We start from the raw sequence: 21,246 nt of genomic DNA, 5'->3' as shown, positions 1-21,246 counted from the left end.
TGTGCTTGTACTCGCGCATCTTTCTATCACGCTCCAGTGCAGGAAGTAAGGTGGGCACATTGTCTTTGTTCCGGGGATCCAGCAGGGTGGCAACCCAATAGTCCGCACACGTTAAAATGTGGGCAACTCTGTTGTCGTTGCGCAGGCACTGCAGCATGTAGTCGCTCATGTATGCCAGGCTGCCCAGAGGTAAGGACAAGCTGTCCTCTGTAGGAGGCGTATCGTCATCATCCTGCGTTTCCGCCCAGCCACGCACCAGTGATGGGCCCGAGCTGCGTTGGGTGCCACCCCGCTGTGACCATGCTTCATCCTCATCCTCCTCCACCTCCTCCTCGAGTAGTGGGCCCTGGCTGGCCACATTTGTACCTGGCCTCTGCTGTTGCAAAAAACCTCCCTCTGAGTCACTTCTAAGAGACTGGCCTGAAAGTGCTAAAATTGACCCCTCTTCCTCCTCCTCCTCCTCCTCCTCCTGGGCCACCTCCTCTTCCATCATCGCCCTAAGTGTTTTCTCTAGGAGACATAGAAGTGGTATTGTAACGCTGATAACGGCGTCATCGCCACTGGCCATGTTGGTGGAGTACTCGAAACAGCGCAACAGGGCACACAGGTCTCGCATGGAGGCCCAGTCATTGGTGGTGAAGTGGTGCTGTTCCGCAGTGCGACTGACCTGTGCGTGCTGCAGCTTAAACTCCACTATGGCCTGCTGCTGCTCGCACAGTCTGTCCAGCATGTGCAAGGTGGAGTTCCACCTGGTGGGCACGTCGCATATGAGGCGGTGAGCGGGAATTCTAAAGTTACGCTGTAGCGCAGACAGGCGAGCAGCGGCAGGATGTGAACGCCGGAAGCGAGAACAGACGGACCGCACTTTATGCAGCAGCTCTGACATGTCGGGGTAGTTGTGAATAAACTTCTGCACCACCAAATTCAGCACATGCGCCAGGCAAGGGATGTGTGTCAAACCGGCTAGTCCCAGAGCTGCAACGAGATTTCGCCCATTATCGCACACCACCAGGCCGGGCTTGAGGCTCACCGGCAGCAACCACTCGTCGGTCTGTTGTTCTATACCCCGCCACAACTCCTGTGCGGTGTGGGGCCTGTCCCCCAAACATATGAGTTTCAGAATGGCCTGCTGACGTTTACCCCGGGCTGTGCGGAAGTTGGTGGTGAAGGTGTGTGGCTGACTGGATGAGCAGGTGGAAGAGGAGGAAGAAACCGAGTAGGAGGAGGAGGCAACAGGAGGCAAAGAATGTTGCCCTGCGATCCTTGGCGGTGGAAGGACGTGCGCCAAACAGCTCTCCGCCTGGGGCCCAGCCGCCACTACATTTACCCAGTGTGCAGTTAGGGAGATATAGCGTCCCTGGCCGTGCTTACTGGTCCACGTATCTGTGGTTAGGTGGACCTTGCCACAGATGGCGTTGCGCAGTGAACACTTGATTTTATCGGATACTTGGTTGTGCAGGGAAGGCACGGCTCTCTTGGAGAAGTAGTGGCAGCTGGGAACAACATACTGTGGGATAGCAAGCGACATGAGCTGTTTGAAGCTGTCTGTGTCCACCAGCCTGAATGACAGCATTTCATAGGCCAGTAGTTTAGAAATGCTGGCATTCAGGGCCAGGGATCGAGGGTGGCTAGGTGGGAATTTACGCTTTCTCTCAAATGTTTGTGAGATGGAGAGCTGAACGCTGCCGTGTGACATGGTTGAGATGCTTGGTGACGGAGGGGGTGGTGTTGGTGGTACATCCTCTGTTTGCTGGGCGGCAGGTGCCAATGTTCCTCCAGAGGCGGAGGAAGAGGCCGAGGCGGCAGCAACAGAAGAGACCGAGGCAGCAGCAGCAGAAGAGGTAGCAGGGGGAGCCTGAGTGAGTTCCTTGTTTTTAAGGTGTTTACTCCACTGCAGTTCATGCTTTGCATGCAGGTGCCTGATCATGCAGGTTGTGCTAAGGTTCAGAACGTTAATGCCTCGCTTCAGGCTCTGATGGCACAGCGTGCAAACCACTCGGGTCTTGTCGTCAGCACATTGTTCGAAGAAGTGCCATGCCAGGGAACTCCTTGAAGCTGCCTTTGGGGTGCTCGGTCCCAGATGGCAGCGGTCAGTAGCAGGCGGAGTCTCTTGGCGGCGGGTGTTCTGCTTTTGCCCTCTGCTCCCTCTTTTGCTACGCTGTTGGCTCGGTCTCACCACTGCCTCTTCCTCCGAACTGTGAAAGTCAGTGGCACGGCCTTCATTCCATGTGGGGTCTAGGACCTCATCGTCCCCTGCATCGTCTTCCACCCAGTCTTCCTCCCTGACCTCCTGTTCAGTCTGCACACTGCAGAAAGACGCAGCAGTTGGCACCTGTGTTTCGTCATCATCAGAGACGTGCTGAGGTGGTATTCCCATGTCCTCATCATCAGGAAACATAAGTGGTTGTGCGTCAGTGCATTCTATGTCTTCCACCGCTGGGGAAGGGCTAGGTGGATGCCCTTGGGAAACCCTGCCAGCAGAGTCTTCAAACAGCATAAGAGACTGCTGCATAACTTGAGGTTCAGATAGTTTCCCTGATATGCATGGGGGTGATGTGACAGACTGATGGGCTTGGTTTTCAGGCGCCATCTGTGCGCTTTCTGCAGAAGACTGGGTGGGAGATAATGTGAACGTGCTGGATCCACTGTCGACCACCCAATTGACTAATGCCTGTACCTGCTCAGGCCTTACCATCCTTAGAACGGCATTGGGCCCCACCAAATATCACAGTAAATTCTCGTGGCTACTGGGACCTGAGGTAGTTGGTTCACTAGGACATGTGGCTGTGGCAGAACGGCCACGTCCTCTCCCAGCACCAGAGGGTCCACTAACACCACCACGATCATGTCCGCGTCCGCGTCCCTTACTAGATGTTTTCCTCATTGTTACCGTTCACCACAATAAGAAAAAAATTATTTGGCCTAATGTATTGAATTCAAATTCAGCCCTTTTATTGCAGACACCTAACACTATCTGGCTATCTATTTAGGTACTGTATTACACTAATACAGGCACAGCAGTAACGACAGATTTAGCTGAATATAAATTGTAGGCCTAGTATTTAGGCCCTGGGTGACAGGTATCTGTTTATGGACAGAATTAGACTTGGAAATGCACAGTAGCGTGTGAAGTTATTGAGGATGACCCTATCCGCATCTTCAATCTAATATACCCTTTTATGGATAGATTTAAAGTTGGCCTGATACAGCAGAAACCACTGATTTAGGGAATTGCTAAGTTGGGAATTGTATTTCAACCCAGAACAAAAACTGTGCTTTGGCGGACACTAAATGAATTGACCAGCCACAGCAATAAACACAGATTTAGCTGAATATAAATTTTAGGCCTATTATTTAGGCGCTGGATGACAGGTATACGTTTACGGACAGAATTAGACTTGGAAATGCACGGTAGCGTGTGAAGTTATTGAGGATTACCCTATCCGCACCTTCAATCTAATATACCCTTTTATGGATAGATTTAAAGTTGGCCTGATACAGCAGAAACCACTGATTTCGGGAATTGCTAAGTTGGGAATTGTATTTCAACCCAGAACAAAAAACTGTGCTTTAGCGGACACCAAATAACTTGACCAGCCACAGCAGTAACAACAGATTTAGCTGAATATAAATTGTAGGCCTAGTATTTAGGCGCTGGATGACAGGTATATGTTTACGGACAGAATTAGACTTGGAAATGCACGGTAGCGTGTGAAGTTATTGAGGATGACCCTATCCGCACCTTCAATCTAATATACCCTTTTATGGATAGATTTAAAGTTGGCCTGATACAGCAGAAACCACTGATTTCGGGAATTGCTAAGTTGGGAATTGTATTTTAACCCAGAACAAAAACTGTGCTTTGGCGGACACTAAATAAATTGACCAGCCACAGCAATAAACACAGATTTAGCTGAATATAAATTTTAGGCCTATTATTTAGGCGCTGGATGACAGGTATACGTTTACGGACAGAATTAGACTTGGAAATGCACGGTAGCGTGTGAAGTTATTGAGGATGACCCTATCCGTACCTTCAATCTAATATACCCTTTTATGGATAGATTTAAAGTTGGCCTGATACAGCAGAAACCACTGATTTCGGGAATTGCTAATTTGGGAAATGTATTTCAACCCAGAACAAAAATATATCCTTTGCCAGACAGCAGATAGTATTACAATTGGCTAGCCACAGCTGAAACACCAGATTTAGGGTACTGCTATTTTGGCAATTGTATTTCACCCCTCAATAAAATAGCAAGCACAGCCAAGCCCCTGATGTAGGATATAGCAAAAAAAAAAAAACACACTATTGATAGTTAAATGGACTTGGTGGCACCACAAGACACAAAATGGCCACTGATCACCCCAGAAAAAAGTGACTGAAAAACGTTCTGGGCAGCCTAAAAACAGTGAGCAATTGAATAGCAGAAGATGAATGATTCACAGCTGTAGATCGATCACTTCATTAAGTGTTTTTGCTGAGTAAATCCCTGTCTAGTGCCTAATCTCGCCCTAACAGCAGCAGCTGCATCCTCTCCCTACACTGATCAGAGCAGAGTGATGTGCGGCGCTACGTGACTCCAGCTTAAATAGAGGCTGGGTCACATGGTGCTCTGGCCAATCACAGCCATGCCAATAGTAGGCATGGCTGTAATGGCCTTTTGGGGCAAGTAGTATGACGCTTGTTGATTGGCTGCTTTGCAGCCTTTCAAAAAGCACCAAGAAAGTGCCGAACCCGAACTTTTACGAAAATGTTCGGGTCTGTGTCACGGACACCCCAAAATTGGGTACAAACTCGAACTATACAGTTCGGGTTCGCTCATCCCTAGTTGTAATGTCTTTTTGTCTTGATCTGTCTGTGAATGCCATGATTTCTGTTCCGCATGGGTTCCAGGCATATTTGTATTTCTGTCTGTGAACACCCTGCTTCCTGTTCAGTACAGGTTTCAGACATGTTTGTATTTCTGTCTGTGAACTCCATGCTTCCTGTTCCGCATGTTTGTATGTCTTTAAATGGCATGTTCCTTGTACTCTAATCCGCATGGGTTTCAGGCTATGTAACCATGTTTCTATATTGCTCTGTCTTCAGGTCAGGTCTATGAACACCATGTTTCTGGTTTCTCATGTCTGTCTGAGAATGCCATTCTCCCTGTTCCGCATGGGTTCCAGACACGCTTGCTTTTCTCTGATTATGTTCTGATCTGTCTATGTTCGCCATGCTCTGTGTATCCTGACTAGCATGGGTTCCTAGCTATGTGGCTCTGTCTGTGATCCTGTATCCTGGTCTTGTGTCTGAACAGTGTTCTGTATTGTATTCCTGGATTCCTGGTGCCTTGCACCAACGTCTCTGTTTCCTTGCCGGTCAGCGGCCAAATTTACTGGGACCATCCCAGGAGGTAGCGATTTGGTCGTCCCTCTGTGGCGAAGACCAGATCTCTTAGGGTTTGGCCCAAAGTCAAACTGGTCACTTCGACAGTGGTTAGACTTCTGCCACTGATCCGTACAGCTGTCCATCTTAGTTGCTGTTCCTTCCTGTCCTGATTTATTCTGATTGTTTGTTTCTAGAACTTCAGTTTAAAGAGGACCTTTCACCACTCCTGACATATCTGTTTTAATAGCTACATGCATTTCCCATGTAATAACAATTCTGGAGCATCTATTCTTATGTCTGTATGTTGTGCCATTGCTCTGTTATTTCTACTAGAAGTTATGAATGAATTGCTACTAGCTTTCAGTAAGGGTACAGAGGGAGGTAAAAAGTCGGGAAGGGGGGGGGGTGTACCTGCACAGACTCACTCTATCCAATCAATGCTGCCATTTTCAGCATGTACACCCCCTCCCCCCTAACTGGTTAGCACCCCTCTGTACCCTTACTGCAGACTGCTAGCAATTATTCATAACTTCCAGTAGAAATAATAGAGGAATGGGACAACATAGAGACATAATAATAGATGCTCCAGAATTGTTAGCATGTGGGGAATGCATGAAGCTATTAAAACAGACATGTCAGGGGTGGTGATTAATAAACATTAATTTTGGCTTTCTCTGGATCTTGTTCTCTTTTCTATGTTTGCTTGGGATATGTGCAGGCGCTTTCCTGACTCCTGAACCAGACAGATTGACAGTGAAGCAGAAAGCAACAGTTCACAGATGCACTGAAAGTGAAAGCTATAGAGGAAAAAACTGTAGAAAATTTTTAATAAAGGCCAAATCTACTGCCTTTGAGAGTTCTGAGCACCTGCTGGGAGGTGAGGAGGATGCAAGCAGTATATGGATATACAGTCATGTGAAAAAATTAGGACACCCTTTGAAAGCATGTGGTTTTTTGTAACATTTTTAATAAAAGGTTATTTCATCTCCGTTTCAACAATACAGAGAGATTAAAGTAATCCAACTAAACAAAGAAAACTGAAGAAAAGTCTTTTCAAGATCTTCTGTAAATGTCATTCTACAAAAATGCCTATTCTAACTGAGGAAAAAGATAGGACACCCTCACATGTATTCCCTCTTAAATTGGCTCAGATCTCACACAGGTATATCACACCAGGTGCACATAATTAGTAGATCGTTACTCTGCATGTTGAATGAGGCTTGCCCTATTTAAACCTCAGACATTTAGTTTGGTGTGCTCCTGACTGTTGAAGTGAGAGTGAGCACCATGGTGAGAGCAAAAGAGCTGTCAGAGGACTTCAGAAAAAATATTGTAGCAGCCTATGAGTCTGGGAAGGGATTTAAAAAGATCTCAAAAGATTTTGAAATCAGCCATTCCACTGTCCGGAAGATAGTCTACAAGTGGAGGGCTTTCAAAACAACTGCCAACATGCCCAGGACTGGTCGCCCCAGCAAGTTCACCCCAAGAGCAGACCGCAAGATGCTAAAAGAGGTCTCCAAAAACCCTAAAGTGTAATCTCGAGAACTACAGCAGGCTCTGGCTACTGTTGATGTAGAAGTACATGCCTCTACAATCAGAAAGAGACTGTACAAGTTTAACTTGCATGGGAGGTGTGCAAGGAGGAAACCTTTGCTTTCCAAGAGAAACATCGAGGCCAGACTGACATTTCCCATTGATAAAGTTGACAAAGACCAGGACTTCTGGAATAATGTTCTTTGGACAGATGAGTCCAAAATTGAATTATTTGGACACAACAGCAGAGGACATGTTTGGCGTAAACCTAACACAGCATTCCAAGAAAAGAACCTCATACCAACTGTGAAGCATGGAGGTGGAAGTGTCATGGTTTGGGGCTGCTTTGCTGCAGCAGGACCTGGTCAGCTCACCATCATAGAATCCACGATGAATTCTACTGTGTATCAGAAGGTGCTTGAAGAACATGTGAGACCATCAGTTAGAAAATTAAAGCTGAAGCGGAACTGGACCATGCAACATGACAATGACCCAAAACATACTAGTAAATCAACCAAAGATTGGCTGAAAAAGAAGAAATGGAGAGTCCTGGAATGGCCAAGTCAAAGTCCAGATTTGAATCCCATTGAGATGCTGTGGGGTGACTTGAAAAGGGCTGTACGTGCAAGAAACCCCTCAAACATCTCACAGCTGAAAAAGTTCTGCATTGAGGAGTGGGGTAAAATTTCCTCAGACCGATGTCGAAGACTGGTAGATGGCTACAAGAACCGTCTCACTGCAGTTATTTCAGCCAAAGGAGGTAACACTCGCTATTAGGGGCAAGGGTGTCCTATCTTTTTCCTCAGTTAGAATAGGCATTTTTGTAGAATGACATTTACAGAAGATCTTGAAAAGACTTTTCTTCAGTTTTCTTTGTTTAGTCGGATTACTTTAATCTCTCTGTATTGTTGAAACGGAGATGAAATAACCTTTTATTAAAAATGTTACAAAAAACCACATGCTTTCAAAGGGTGTCCTAATTTTTTCACATGACTGTAGACATGCTATAAAATGCCTAGGTTATTCAATTCTGACCTGATATACTTTAAGATTAAATAAGAGGCAAGAGGGGGTACATATTATTAACAAACGGAATCATGTAAAACGGAAGAGAGATGAGCACATTTTATTAGCAAACTGGCTTTTACAACCTAACATTGCATCATTGTGAAGCCATGTGAATTACAATATGAGTTGCATGCAGTAGTACATTTTTCTTAAAGGGACACTGTAATCTGGATTTTACTTACTGAGCTAATAACATCACCACATTAGTCTCCACGATTAATATTAAAATATACTAGTATTACTGCTCTGTGTCTTTTATCTGGTCTATAATATCGGTTTTATTAATATGTAAAGTACCTCAATAAGGAGCCCAAGGGGGCGTCCCTCTGGCAATTGGAGCCCAGCTGCTCCCATTACTTCGGAGCCCACCACCGCCCCACTGCTAATTTATTCACTGCTCAGTGCTGACGTAATGTTTGTGCAGCTGGTGCATGCGCAATAAGTTTTGTGAGGCTGATGCCAGGGCGCTGCACAAACATTACGTCAGCGCTGAGCAGTGAATAAATTAGCAGTGGGGCGGTGGTGGGCTCCGACGTAATGGGAGCGGCTGGGCTCCAACTGCCAGAGGGATGTCCCCTTGGGCTCCTTATTGAGGTAATTTACATATTAATAAAACCGATTATTATAGACCAAATTAAAGACACAGGGCAGTAATCCAATCAATGCTGCCATTTTCAGCATGTACACCCCCTCCCCCCTAACTGGTTACCGCCCCTCTGTACCCTTACTGCAGACTGCTAGCAATTATTCATAACTTCCAGTAGAAATAATAGAGGAATGGGACAACATAGAGACATAATAATAGATGCTCCAGAATTGTTAGCATGTGGGGAATGCATGAAGCCATTAAAACAGACATGTCAGGGGTGGTGATTAATTTTTATGTAAATTGTGGAGACTAATGTGGTGATGTTATTAGCTCAGTAAGTAAAATCCAGGTGACAGTGTCCCTTTAACACAAAAATGTTTTCTAGGTTGGCACTTTGTCTTACACATGCACTTAAACTGGTATATGAGGCATCAACTAAATAAAAATATTCAGATTTTATTGACAGATTGAAACATGTGAAACACAACCAATTACAATTAAGAATTAAGAAAATACTATGAAGAAACTGCTTCTGAAAGCCGAAATTGTATCATTTTAGGCTTTTATTTATTAAAGTTAGCACAGATTTACTTATTTAAGACCAGGTTCACATCAACATTCTGTTTCCCATTCTTCTGATCAGTCAGAAGAAATGAAAAATAAAAAAAACAATATCTAAAAAAAGGATCCTTTATTTTAAACCTCCATTGTGCTAATTTTGCATCCATTTAGTCCACGCAGGACTTTTTCTCCCGTCTAAAATAACAGATCTCTGACATAACTGACAAAATGGATTCAAAATAAACACAATGGATGCTCAAAATAAAGGATCCATTTTTTTTATATATTTTTTTCTGATGACAGATCAGAACAGAAAACAAAATAGTAATGTGAAAATGGCCTTATGCAAGTTTTGGGCTGCAGTTTCATCATTTTCACACCGCCTAAGACAAGCTAGATATACTATCGAATTTCTAGGGAATGTATAAAGATTATTTTGCCTGTGGGTTTTAGGCATTTTATAGAATGACTGCATTTCACACGTCGTCTGCAATATTTCAACAATGAAATTGACATTTTAATATACAAATCTGGGTAGTTTTCCGCTTTATACTCTCACTCCTGGATTACTTTTCCTCCTTTGACAGCTGACAATGCAGACAGTAATACTTATAATGATACAGATGGCAATAACAGCTGCGCACACTATCAGTGTAATATGTGTTACGTTAAGTCCATCAGAGGGGGGATCAACAGGTTTTGTCAATGCTGTAGTCAGTTTGGCTGTAGTGGATTCAGTTGTGGTCAGTTTGGTTGTAGTGGATTCAGCAGTGGTCAGTTTGGTTGTAGTGGATTCAGTAGTGGTCAGTTTGGTTGTAGTGGATTCAGTTGTAGGAGCTGGTGTCGGGGGGATGAGGAGAGCGGCCTGGGCTATGTTTGATACATCTGATCGTTGAGTGACTTTATCAACAGCAACTAAAGCAAAGAAAAGGACAGTGCCATTTTTTATAACAACGTTTTCTGGCACAAATGAGAATGTTTCTCTGGATCCAGCGGGTAAAGGTGTAAGGGTGGCAATGTCAACCTGTGCTGATCCGTTAAGGTTGGTTCTGAGGTCACTGGGATTGGTGCTCATTCTTAGGTCATAACTTGAAGCTGCAGAAAAGAGTGATAAATGCATTTATTCTTGAATAATTTATTTTGTCTCTATCTATCTAAACACAGACTTTAGCACAAGGTTTCCGCCCTGTCACTATTCTTGCATCAGAAAATGCCCTGTCCATGTACTTCTTTTCCAAGTTTGTTGCCAACCACCACTCCAAGATGGAGACTGGCCTCTACCTGACACACACATAGGCAGGGGATGGAAGGAATGCTACAAAGGCTTCCATAAGGAGGAGGGAGGGGGTGAAGGATAACATGGGGAAGATTTACTAAAACAGGTGTAAAGTAAAACTGGCTTAGTTGCCATAGCAACCAATCAGATTTTTTTTCCTTTATATTATTATGGAAGAAATGGGAAAATGTATTTTTTTTGTGCATTTTTTTTATATTTGTAAACATTTTATTATTCTTTATTTACCAACTAAGACCAACCAATGGACTTTATACTATATACAGTTGCAAGAAAAAGTATGTGAACCCTTTGGAATTATATGGATTTCTGCACAAATTGGTCATAAAATGTGATCTGATCTTCATCTAAGGCAACTTTCACACTAGCGTTTAGAGCGGGTCCGTCTGATGTCTGCACAGACGGATCCGCTCCTATAATGCAGACGTTTGGATCCGTTCAGAATGGATCCGTCTGCATTATAGTTAAAAAAAAATTCTAAGTGTGAAAGTAGCCTGAACGGATCCGTCCAGACTTTACATTGAAAGTCAATGGGGGACGGATCCGTTTTGAAGATTGAGCCATATTGTGTCATCTTCAAACGGATCCGTCCCCATTGACTTACATTGTAAGTCTGGACGGATCCGCTTGCGTTCAGGTGTCCGCTTGCTGAGCGGAGCGGAGGCTGAACGCTGCAAGACTGATGCATTCTGAGCGGATCCGCGTCCACTCAGAATGCATTAGGGCTGGACGGATGCGTTCGGGGCCGCTTGTGAGAGCCTTCAAACGGAGCTCACAAGCGGACACCCGAACGCTAGTGTGAAAGTAGCCTAAGACACAACAATAGACAATCACAGTCTGCTTAAACTAATAACACACAAAGAATTAAATGTTACCATGTTTTTATTGAACACACCATGTAAACATTCACAGTGCAGGTGGAAAAAGTATGTGAACCCTTGGATTTAATAACTGGTTGAAACTCCTTTGGCAGCAATAACTTCAACCAAACGTTTCCTGTAGTTGCAGATCAGACGTGCACAATGGTCAGGAGTAATTCTTGACCATTCCTCTTTACAGAACTCTTTCAGTTCAGCAATATTCTTAGGTTGTCTGGTGTGAATCGCTTTCTTGAGGTCATGCCACAGCATCTCAATCGGGTTGAGCTCAGGACTCTGACTGGGCCACACCAGAAGGTGTATTTTCTTCTGTTTAAGCCATTCTGTTGTTGATTTGCTTCTATGCTTTGGGTCGTTGTCCTGTTGCAACACCCATCTTCTGATTGAGCTTCAGCTGGTGGACAGATGGCCTTAAGTTCTTCTGTAAAATGTCTTGATAAACTTGGGAATTCCTTTTTCCTTTGATGATAGCAATCCCTCCAGGCCCTGAAGCAGCAAAGCAGCCCCAAACCATGATGCCCCCACCACCATACTTCACAGTTGGGATGAGGTTTTGAGGTTGGTGTGCTGTGCCTCTTTTTCTCCACACTGTGTGTTGTGTGTTTCTTCCAAACAACTCAACTTTGGTTTCATCTGTCCACAGAATATTTTGCCAGTACTGCTGTGGAACATCCAGGTGCTCTTGTGCAAACTGTAAACGTGCAGCAATTTTTTTTGGGGGGAAAGCAGTGGCTTCCTATGTGGTATCCTCCCATGAAATCCATTCTTTTGTGCGAGGCATCATTCATATCAGGCAATGCTTCTTGTGAAAAGCAAACCCAGAACTAGTGTGTGTTTTTTATAGGGCAGGGCAGCTGAAACCAACACCTCCAATCTCATGTCATTGATGGCTGACACCTCACTCCAATTAGCTCTTGGAGATGTCATTAGTCTAGTGGTTCACATACTTTTTCCACCTGCACTGTGAATGTTTACATGGTGTGTTAAAAAAAAACAGGTAACATTTAATTCTTTGTGTGCTATTAGTTTAAGCAGACTGTGATTGTCTATTGTTGTGACTTAGATGAAGATCAGATCACATTTTATGACCAATTTGTGTTAAAATACATTTCATTCCAAAGGGTTCACAAACTTTTTCTTGCAACTGTATATAGTATAAAGTCCATTGGTTGGTCTTAGTTGGTAAACTGTAATTGCTTGTATGATACATTGTAATACTTATGATTTACAATGTATGGTGCCTGGCTTCTGGCAGGGTGCAATAGCAGCGCTCGAATGAAAGACCTGGGGCTTTTATTAGGCTTCTGGCTGCTGTGATAATCTCTTGTCACAGGGGGACTAATGGGGTGACAAAGGATATCTTCTTCCTTTTTCTAATCAAATCTGTTAGAGGCTGAGGTCACTATTAACCACTACATCTAAGGGGTTAAACTGCTAGCTGTTATCTCCGATCCCAGCCATTGCAGATGAGAACGTATCTCAGCTTGTCACGGTGGAGTGATCCAGCCAATAGACGATCGTAAGGCGCATAACCACAGCCCGATGCAGGATACAACAAAGTTTATTACGAGACAACCCGTTTATCAAGTCTACAAGGGACATAAATAGTAAAAAAATATAGTAGAAAATAAATAGTAGAAAATATATGTATGTGTATGTATAAAAGTCGTATATAGAATTTGATATATAGAGATCTATGGACATATACTTGCATGAATAAATAAATACATAGGTAAAATAGAACACATAATTGAGTGGACAAGTACATATTTTTATATATTTACCTGTTACTCTGCCCTAGTCAACTCTATAAAAACCTTCGCTCTCTGTTTTACATGAACGCATAGGCACCGACACGCGACATTTTTAGAAGGAAACAGGCAGTATACACCCAGCTGCACTTAAACTGGTACAGGTACACAGGTACTTTTAAATACGCAAAAAATTGTGTATTAACGTATGTTAGTCCTATTAACATAAAACGTATCGTCATATTGAATTACGTATACATTAGTTATGTGGATAATGAATTATGTGTACACTATTAATATATATATTTACTGATGAATTTATGTTATTGATGTAGTTACTCAATGAAGTATTTTAATTTTTACTTATTTATTTATCTATTTATGTCTATAAGCATATACCTACAGATCTCTTTTTATATATACTTTCTTATACTCACTCATGTACTCGTCCAATCAATTATGTGTTCTATTTTACCTATGTATTTATTTATTCATGCAATCATATGTCCATAGATCTCTATATATCAAAAATATATATGACTTTTATACATACATATACATATATTTTCTACTATTTATTTTCTACTATATTTTTACTATTTATGTCCCTTGTAGACTTGATAAAGGGGTCATCGAGACCCCAAAACGCGTTGTCTCGTAATAAACTTTGTTGTATCCTGCATCGGGTTGTGGTTATGCGCCTTACGATCGTCTATTGGCTGGATCACTCCACCGTGACAAGCTGAAATACGTTTTCCAATATTTACCGACCTGGCCTTCGCCCCAAGGGTTTCCTGGTGAGTTCAGCTCCTGTCCTGGGTCCACTCCATTCACATCCTTGCAATTTTCACATTACATATACGGAAAGGGATTAATAAACATATTACTCACCATTCCCCTGGTCCAGATCATCACCAGTGGCAGTCCAAGATAACACAATCATATCATTATCAACTTTTGCCTCTAAATCAGTTATTCTATCAGGTTTATAGAGATCTTGCTGAGGAGGAGGACCACCTGAGGGCACATTAGATACCAAGAAAGATCCTCCTGAAGCTGTTCTGCTGAATTCTCCAACATTAAGGTCTTCATCTGCAATTTCAGGGCGTGGAGGGTTCATGACCGCAGTGCCTACAAAGAGATTTCCAATAAGAGATTTTGATTATTTCAACTAATAAGGAAATAAAAGGACATTGAATCATTTGGATGAACAAATGTTTGTAGATTGTCCAATTTACATTGTCTGGGTAATGACTTGTGGACTCTGCCAAAAGATATTATTTGTGCTGCCTTTGATGGCACTACAGGATGTCGGAGCGAAAATGTAGCATTTCTTCTTGGCAAGAGAAGACTATATCTGAGCCTATGGATCCTGTCAGCTTCTCTCACTCAAATGCAGTCACAAAAAATCTATGGAACCCTAGTTCTAGCTTTCAATGGGGGCCTCATTGCCCAGACTAAATAAATTATAACTTTGGACATGTGTCTATATGACACATCAGATCTCTATAACTGGAGGTATATCTTCTTAAGGCCCCTTTCACACAAGTGAGAATTCCGCGCGGGTGCAATGTGTGATGTGAACGCATAGCACCCGCACTGAATCCGGACCCATTCATTTTTAAATGGGGCTGTGTACAAGAGCGATGTTTTTCACGCATCACTTGTGCGTTGCGTAAAAATTGAAGCATGTTCTAAATTCTGCGTTTTCACGCAACGCAGGCCCCATAGAATTGAATGGGGCTGCGTGAAAATCAGCATAGCATCCGCAAGCAAGTGCAGATGCTATGCAATTTTCACGGGTGGTTGCTAAGGAGATGATGTGGAGGTCCATTCACTTTATTATTTTCCATTCTAACATGGTTAGAATGGAAAATAATAGCATGTCAATTGAGGGTAAAAAAATTATAAAAACATTACTCATCCACTTGATCGCGCAGCCGTTATTGTCAGAGCAGGTCCTGCTGAATGCACCCGCAACACATCCGGACAAAAACCATGACACCCGTGTTAAAGGGGCCTAAGGGTTGCTTGGCGTGCACTGAAAATTCTCAAATTGCTGCAAAATAATTGTCCGAGTTAATTTCTATGTTAATAAATTGTCTCAAATCTCTCTTACCATTTATTATATATCCTGGAACATAGAGAGCCCGGTTCTTGGGGAGGACCAATCGACTTTTGCCCTTAGCATTGTTTTCAACTCGCACTTTTAAACCATATCTTCCATTTGCTGAGAATTGTGTAAAGTATTTTGAATATATTCCATCATTCTTCATAATATCAGGACCTAAAAAACAGCATTTTAAACAGATCAGGATAGGTCATCAATATTAAATTGGCGGGGGTCTGATTTCTGGCACCCCCATCGATCAGCTGTTTCAGGAGGAGGTGGCACTTATGTGAGCACTGCTTCCTCTTCAAGATTTTCTTCTGGGCCTATCCAACATTTCCTGACCAGCACCAGTTTCTGGTTCGGGTCCAGAGAACTGCAGTTGCCCAGGCAGCTACTGTAACATCCAAAGATGATGTAATCGGTAGAAGGTTTAAAATCACTCCCTGGTCTTCAGGCTTTGCCTGATTATATTTTGTGCTAGACTCTCTCTATTGGATTCAAAGTCTCTGACCTGTCTATTGCTGTGCTCTTCTAACTGCTGAAAACTGTGGTTCCACTGCTTTCAATCTAAACTTCTGTTACTTGTGTTGCTTTCAACTGTGTTAGGCCCCTTTCACACGGGCGAGTTTTCCATGCGGGTGCGATGCGTGCGGTGAACGTATTGCACCCGCACTGAATCCGGACCCATTCATTTCTATGGGGCTGTGCACACGAGCAGTGATTTTCACGCATCACTTGTGCGTTGAGTGAAAATCGCAGCATGCTCTATATTGTCCGATTTTCACGCGACGCAGGCCCCATAGAAGTTAATGGGAAGCGTGAAAATCGCATAGCATCCGCAAGCAAGTACGGATGCGGTGCGATTTTCACGCACGGTTGCTAGGAGACGATCGGGATGGAGACCCGATCATTATTATTTTCCCTTATAACATGGTTATAAGGGAAAATAATAGAATTCTGAATACAGAATGCATAGTAAAACAGCGCTAGAGGGGGTTAAAAAAAATAAATAAAATTATTTAACTCACCTTAGTCCACTTGATCGCAAAGCCGGCATCTCCTTGTGTCTCCTCTGCTGAACAGGACCTGGGGTGAGCTGCTGCATTAAATACCGGTTAAGGACCTTTGATGACGTCACTCCGGTCATCACATGGTCTTTTATCATGGTGAATCACCATGGTAAAAGATCATGTGACGTACCATGTGATGACCGGAGTGACGTCATCAAAGGTCCTTAACTGGTATTTAATGCAGCAGCTCACCCCAGATCCTGTTCATCAGCAGAGGAGACACAAGGAGATGCCGGCTTCGCGATCAAGTGGACTAAGGTGAGTTCAATTATTATAATTTTTTTTTAACCCCTCTAGCGCTGTTTTACTATGCATTCTGTATTCAGAATTCTATTATTTTCCCTTATAACCATGTTATAAGGGAAAATAATACAATCTTCAGAACATCAATCCCAAGCCCGAACTTCTGTGAAGAAGTTCGGGTTTGGGTACCAAACATGCGCGATTTTTCTCACGCGAGTGCAACGCATGACAATGTTTTGCACTCGCGCGGAAAAATCGTGCATTTTCCCGCAACGCACCCGGCTATTATACGAGCAAAAAAACTGACGCCCGTGTGAAAGAGGCCTTACTGTCTTCACCCTCGTACTTCTGTTGACATCCTGTTGACAATCTTTACCTGTTACTGAACTACTTTTGCTACTGCCATCATTAGTCCAAGACTACACTGTAACCTGGAGATACACTGAAGGAAAGTCCATCCCTATTGGGGACATAGAGTGAAGAACGCATAATCCCTTAGGGCTCATGAACATATATTCTTTCCGTGTCCGTTCTGTTGTATTTTTTGCGAACCGTATAAGGAACCATTCATTTAAACGGGTCCGCAAAAAAAAACTGAAGTTACTCCGTGTGCATTCCATTTTCGTATGTCCGTATTTCCTTTCTGCAAAAAATAGAACATGTCCTATTATTGTCCACACTACGGACAAGGATAGTACTGTTCTATCAGGGGCCAGCTGTTCTGTTCCGCAAAATACAGAATGCACACGGACGGCAAAATACATATGGCCATGTGCATGAGGCCTTACCTCTACATCCTGGTTTATCCTGTAACAGTAAGACAATAGCTGTAGTGTCCATTCATACGTCCACAATTCTGTTCTGCATTTTGCGGAACGGAATTGCGGAACCATTCATTTCTATGGGGCCGCACGATGTGCTGCCTAGATTCGGAATTTCCGTTCCCCCAAAAAAATGCAGACAAGAATAGGCGTATTCTATTAGTGACGGCGATATGCGGTCCACAAAATGCGGAACACACATTGCCGGTGTCCGTGTTTTGTGGATCTGAGGATCCGTGGATCCGCAAAACACATACGGATGTGTGAATGGACCCTTAGGGTCCATTCATATGTCCGTTATAACACTCCGTTTTCGTTCCGATTTAAATCAGAACGTTTTTTCGGATCCATTAATTTCAATTGCCTTTGCAAAAATGCGGACACCAATCATAGTGCTGTCCGAATCACGGAATCTGTCCTATGCGGATCCTGAAAAAAAATTAAACTTGTCCTACTTTCTGTCCGTTTTTCGGGTCCGTTGTACATTCAAGTCAATGGATCTGCATAAATGTGGATGAAATGCACAAAACCATCCGAATGTCATCTGATTGTACGAATCCGTTGACAGGAAAATGGATGGGAAAAAAACGGAATAACGGAAACATGGATCTGCAAAAAAAGGAACGTTTATCTGGAAAGATAAAAATACTGACATGTGAATGGAGCCTAAAGGATTGCTTTCCTGGAGTTCTAAAGGAAGTTCTGGCAAGAAATATGCAGACAGAGTGTGTGGCCCAGAGTTACAGTAGTCCAGGGATGAGTTTGCAGGTGGAAAATATTTTCAAATATTTTCCAGTGAACCCTCCTCCTGCAAGCTGAGAAGATGCAAGTAATCTTATGCGACAGAGATGGAGAAGTGAGGAGAAAGTCAATTTATGTGGCAGGCTCCCATTAGGTAGGGTTACAATACTGTACAGTTTCGGTTTGTGTGTGTAAAAGCATTTCTCTTAAAGAGATGATGTCTCTATATAAAAGACTAGTAATCAAACTTGTTGGTCCTCTTAGATGGCTTTCGCCCGCACCACTGAGTTGCAGGGTGATTATCTGAGGGACTAGTGGTGTGGAGCAAGGTCCTCTGGGTCCCAGTAAGAGATCTCTACACATAAGGCTACGTTGGTATTAAGCATCTATTCAAGAGTATTAAAATAACAAGTGCATTAGACCATATTAAGTGGCAGGAACCATCATGCGTCATTTGTTGAACAATACGCATCTGCAGTATCTTAGCGCGGTGCCACCCTTTACTTGTTATCTTCAGGCATATTGGTATCATGGTTATACTGTATCTCTATAGTACCAAAGGACCTAGGCTCTGACACATTAATGGACCTGTAAGAGAACAAGGCACTAAAGGTCCATCTGAAGACAACCTTATTTGAAGCTGACTTCAGGGACAACACTTGCTGTTAGGGTCTTTATTATTAATTCACTTAAAACGAATAGACATTACAGATAATATGTCCAGTCTATGTCATTATAACAGTATACTGTAGAGTCACCATGTAAGTAAATGTTGGTGGGCACATATTCTGTATAGAAATGAGAGTGGCCCCTTAGAATAATTTTCTCTTGTAGTCCATAGAGAACTCCAGTCTGAACGTAGTCCATAGGTCAAAAAGCACAATATTGAGATTACATGATTAAGGTCCTAAGGGCTGGACCTAGGGGAAAATAAGTTTAAATAGCTGCAAGTAATTACCATGGTCTTCAAAAGACAATTAACCACCACCTCTTCTATATATGACACTGTACACTGTTATGATATATAAGTACTAGTACTACAGAATAATTATGAATATTGCAGTCTGAAGATGAAGAACATCCATTACAAATAACAATAGCCCATAATAACAGCACATAGTAAACACATATACTAACCTGCTCCGTTGTCCAGAAGTTCTAGGGTCACTATTGCTCCAGTAACAGATTCAATAATTGCAGTAACTTTTGCTCCAGTGACAGGCATCAGTCCTTGACTTACTAAGGCATAGATAACCATAGGGTTGGGATACTGGTTTGTGTCTTGGTTCATATGAGCATTTACAATGATTGGGGGAACATTTGCATCTGAAGCCTTAGAATTCACAACTAAACCTAAAACCTCAACTGTGTTACGTGAATTGCAAAGACTGTAAATCCAGGGTCCATTCTAAAAGAGAAGGAAAGATCTTTATCATCATCAAATGTAGCACAATCACTACAACAAAAATGTCAATATTTGAACAGTACATTTAACTAGTAGAAAGAGCCTTTAGCTAATCTTTTCCATTGCAATGGCTGCTACAAGGGGAAATATAGTATGATAGAGGCCACTCACATAAATGGTTGTCAATGTAATAAGTGGCCAAAGCTACGTCCACTGGAAAGAGAGAGAGATCTTGTTAGAAGCTCTCTGCTGTGGCTTATTGTGAAGTTTCTGAGCAGGATCCGCTCTGATATGATGTCCATATGCCCTTATTAGGCATATGGACAGGGGTTGTCCTAATGGAACATGTGAGAAGATGCATTTCTTTTTTGCTTTGCTTTATACTGTATATGTTTTCTCAATGTTTAAATATCTTGTATTATTGGTTTCTACACCAATTTTCTAAGCTAAGAAATATTTCTAGAAGTCTCCTAGTCATGACATCTTGATAACCACACAGCTATAATTTATGAATTTCACCTGAATAAGGAAAATACTTTTTACACATGAACATTCTTGAATGACTTAGAAGGATTGCCAAGTATTTTACTATTGATGGCCTATCTTCAGGTCCAACACCCCACACCCCTGCTGATCTGTGGCTTCAGGGTATGCATTTATGTATATGAACCAATAAGGTACAAGGCTGCATATGTTAGATTATTAATAGAGCTGCTGTAACCAGAGCTACCCCAAAACAGCTAATCGACCGGACTCTGGGGTGTCAAATTCCACCAATCTGATAGTGATGTCCTATCCTGAGGGTAGGCCACCAATAGTAAATTCCTGGAAACCCATTTCTTGTATGTATCCATTTCAACTACATTAACTGAATATGCACCCTTGAACACCATATTTTGTTTTTGTTTAAATTTGCCCAACATTCTGATTTGATTAATTTCATAAAATATATATTTTAATGATCAGAACCCTGATACAGAGCTCCAAATCGTACAGCAAAGAAATAGAACTGAATTAAAAGAATTCTGATTGTCTTCGGCCACCAGAAGGGGGAGAATAGGATCTTACTGTATACCTTTTATACATTGAACTCACTAATTAAACAGTATTTGGTAAGCCTTGATGCTCTTGCTATTGGTGATTGCAGGCAGACTGATTTTAATCATTTAACTATATTTCTAAGCAAGGGATTTGGAGCTTTGCAGCAGAAAAATGGAACAATATCCACTGTGGTCTTCAGAAGTGGATATTTATTTTAAGACTATTTCAGTTGAAATAAAATTGATTACTTTAAAATGACAAATGGTGAAGTGTTACCTCTGCTGTTCTTGGGATGGCAAGCCTTGATGATTTAGAAGTGGTGTCATTGACAAACTGTGCCGCCGTATAAATAATCCCTTTTGGGTCTCGTAAGTTAATATTTGGTACCGCAGTTTGCCAAGTTACTAGAAAGAAAGTTTCATTGCCCACCGTGCTGTCAATGAAAACGGTGCCATTCAGACATTGAGCAGATGGAAGACTTGAGGCAGTGCTTTCCAGCTGTTAATATAAGAACATTTAATGTAAGTAAGGCTGAAGACATTCGACAGTGCCCTCTCTCACCCTTTACTGTAAATATGGCTGGAAGGTTGGTAGAGCAAAGCATTTTACCCAGAAAAGTGACGGCAGAACATGGTCCAACTAGTCTGCCCTTGTTTCCTTTTCTTTTTCTTTTAGGACTACGTTTATTCCTGGCATGTATCCATTCACTTAATATTGATTTTCCAACCACATCTGCTAGATGTTTGTTCCACACATCTACTACT

At 42.5% G+C, this 21,246-nt stretch overlaps 1 protein-coding gene across 1 annotated transcript in view; it reads right to left on the bottom strand.

Annotated features, from left to right (window-relative positions):
- Positions 1-9,672: 9,672 nt before the first annotated feature.
- The window catches only part of LOC122923480 (calcium-activated chloride channel regulator 1-like), a 75,971-nt gene continuing 64,397 nt past the window's right edge, over positions 9,673-21,246 (bottom strand). The window contains 5 exon segments of the mRNA XM_044274299.1: positions 9,673-10,220; positions 13,940-14,179; positions 15,168-15,335; positions 19,174-19,444; positions 20,759-20,980. Coding sequence (XP_044130234.1) covers positions 9,673-10,220; positions 13,940-14,179; positions 15,168-15,335; positions 19,174-19,444; positions 20,759-20,980 — 1,449 coding nt within the window.

This window comes from Bufo gargarizans, unplaced genomic scaffold, assembly GCF_014858855.1.
Source record: "Bufo gargarizans isolate SCDJY-AF-19 unplaced genomic scaffold, ASM1485885v1 original_scaffold_1640_pilon, whole genome shotgun sequence".
Taxonomy (NCBI): Eukaryota; Metazoa; Chordata; class Amphibia; order Anura; family Bufonidae; genus Bufo; species Bufo gargarizans.
This window is presented reverse-complemented; position numbering and strand designations above follow the sequence as displayed.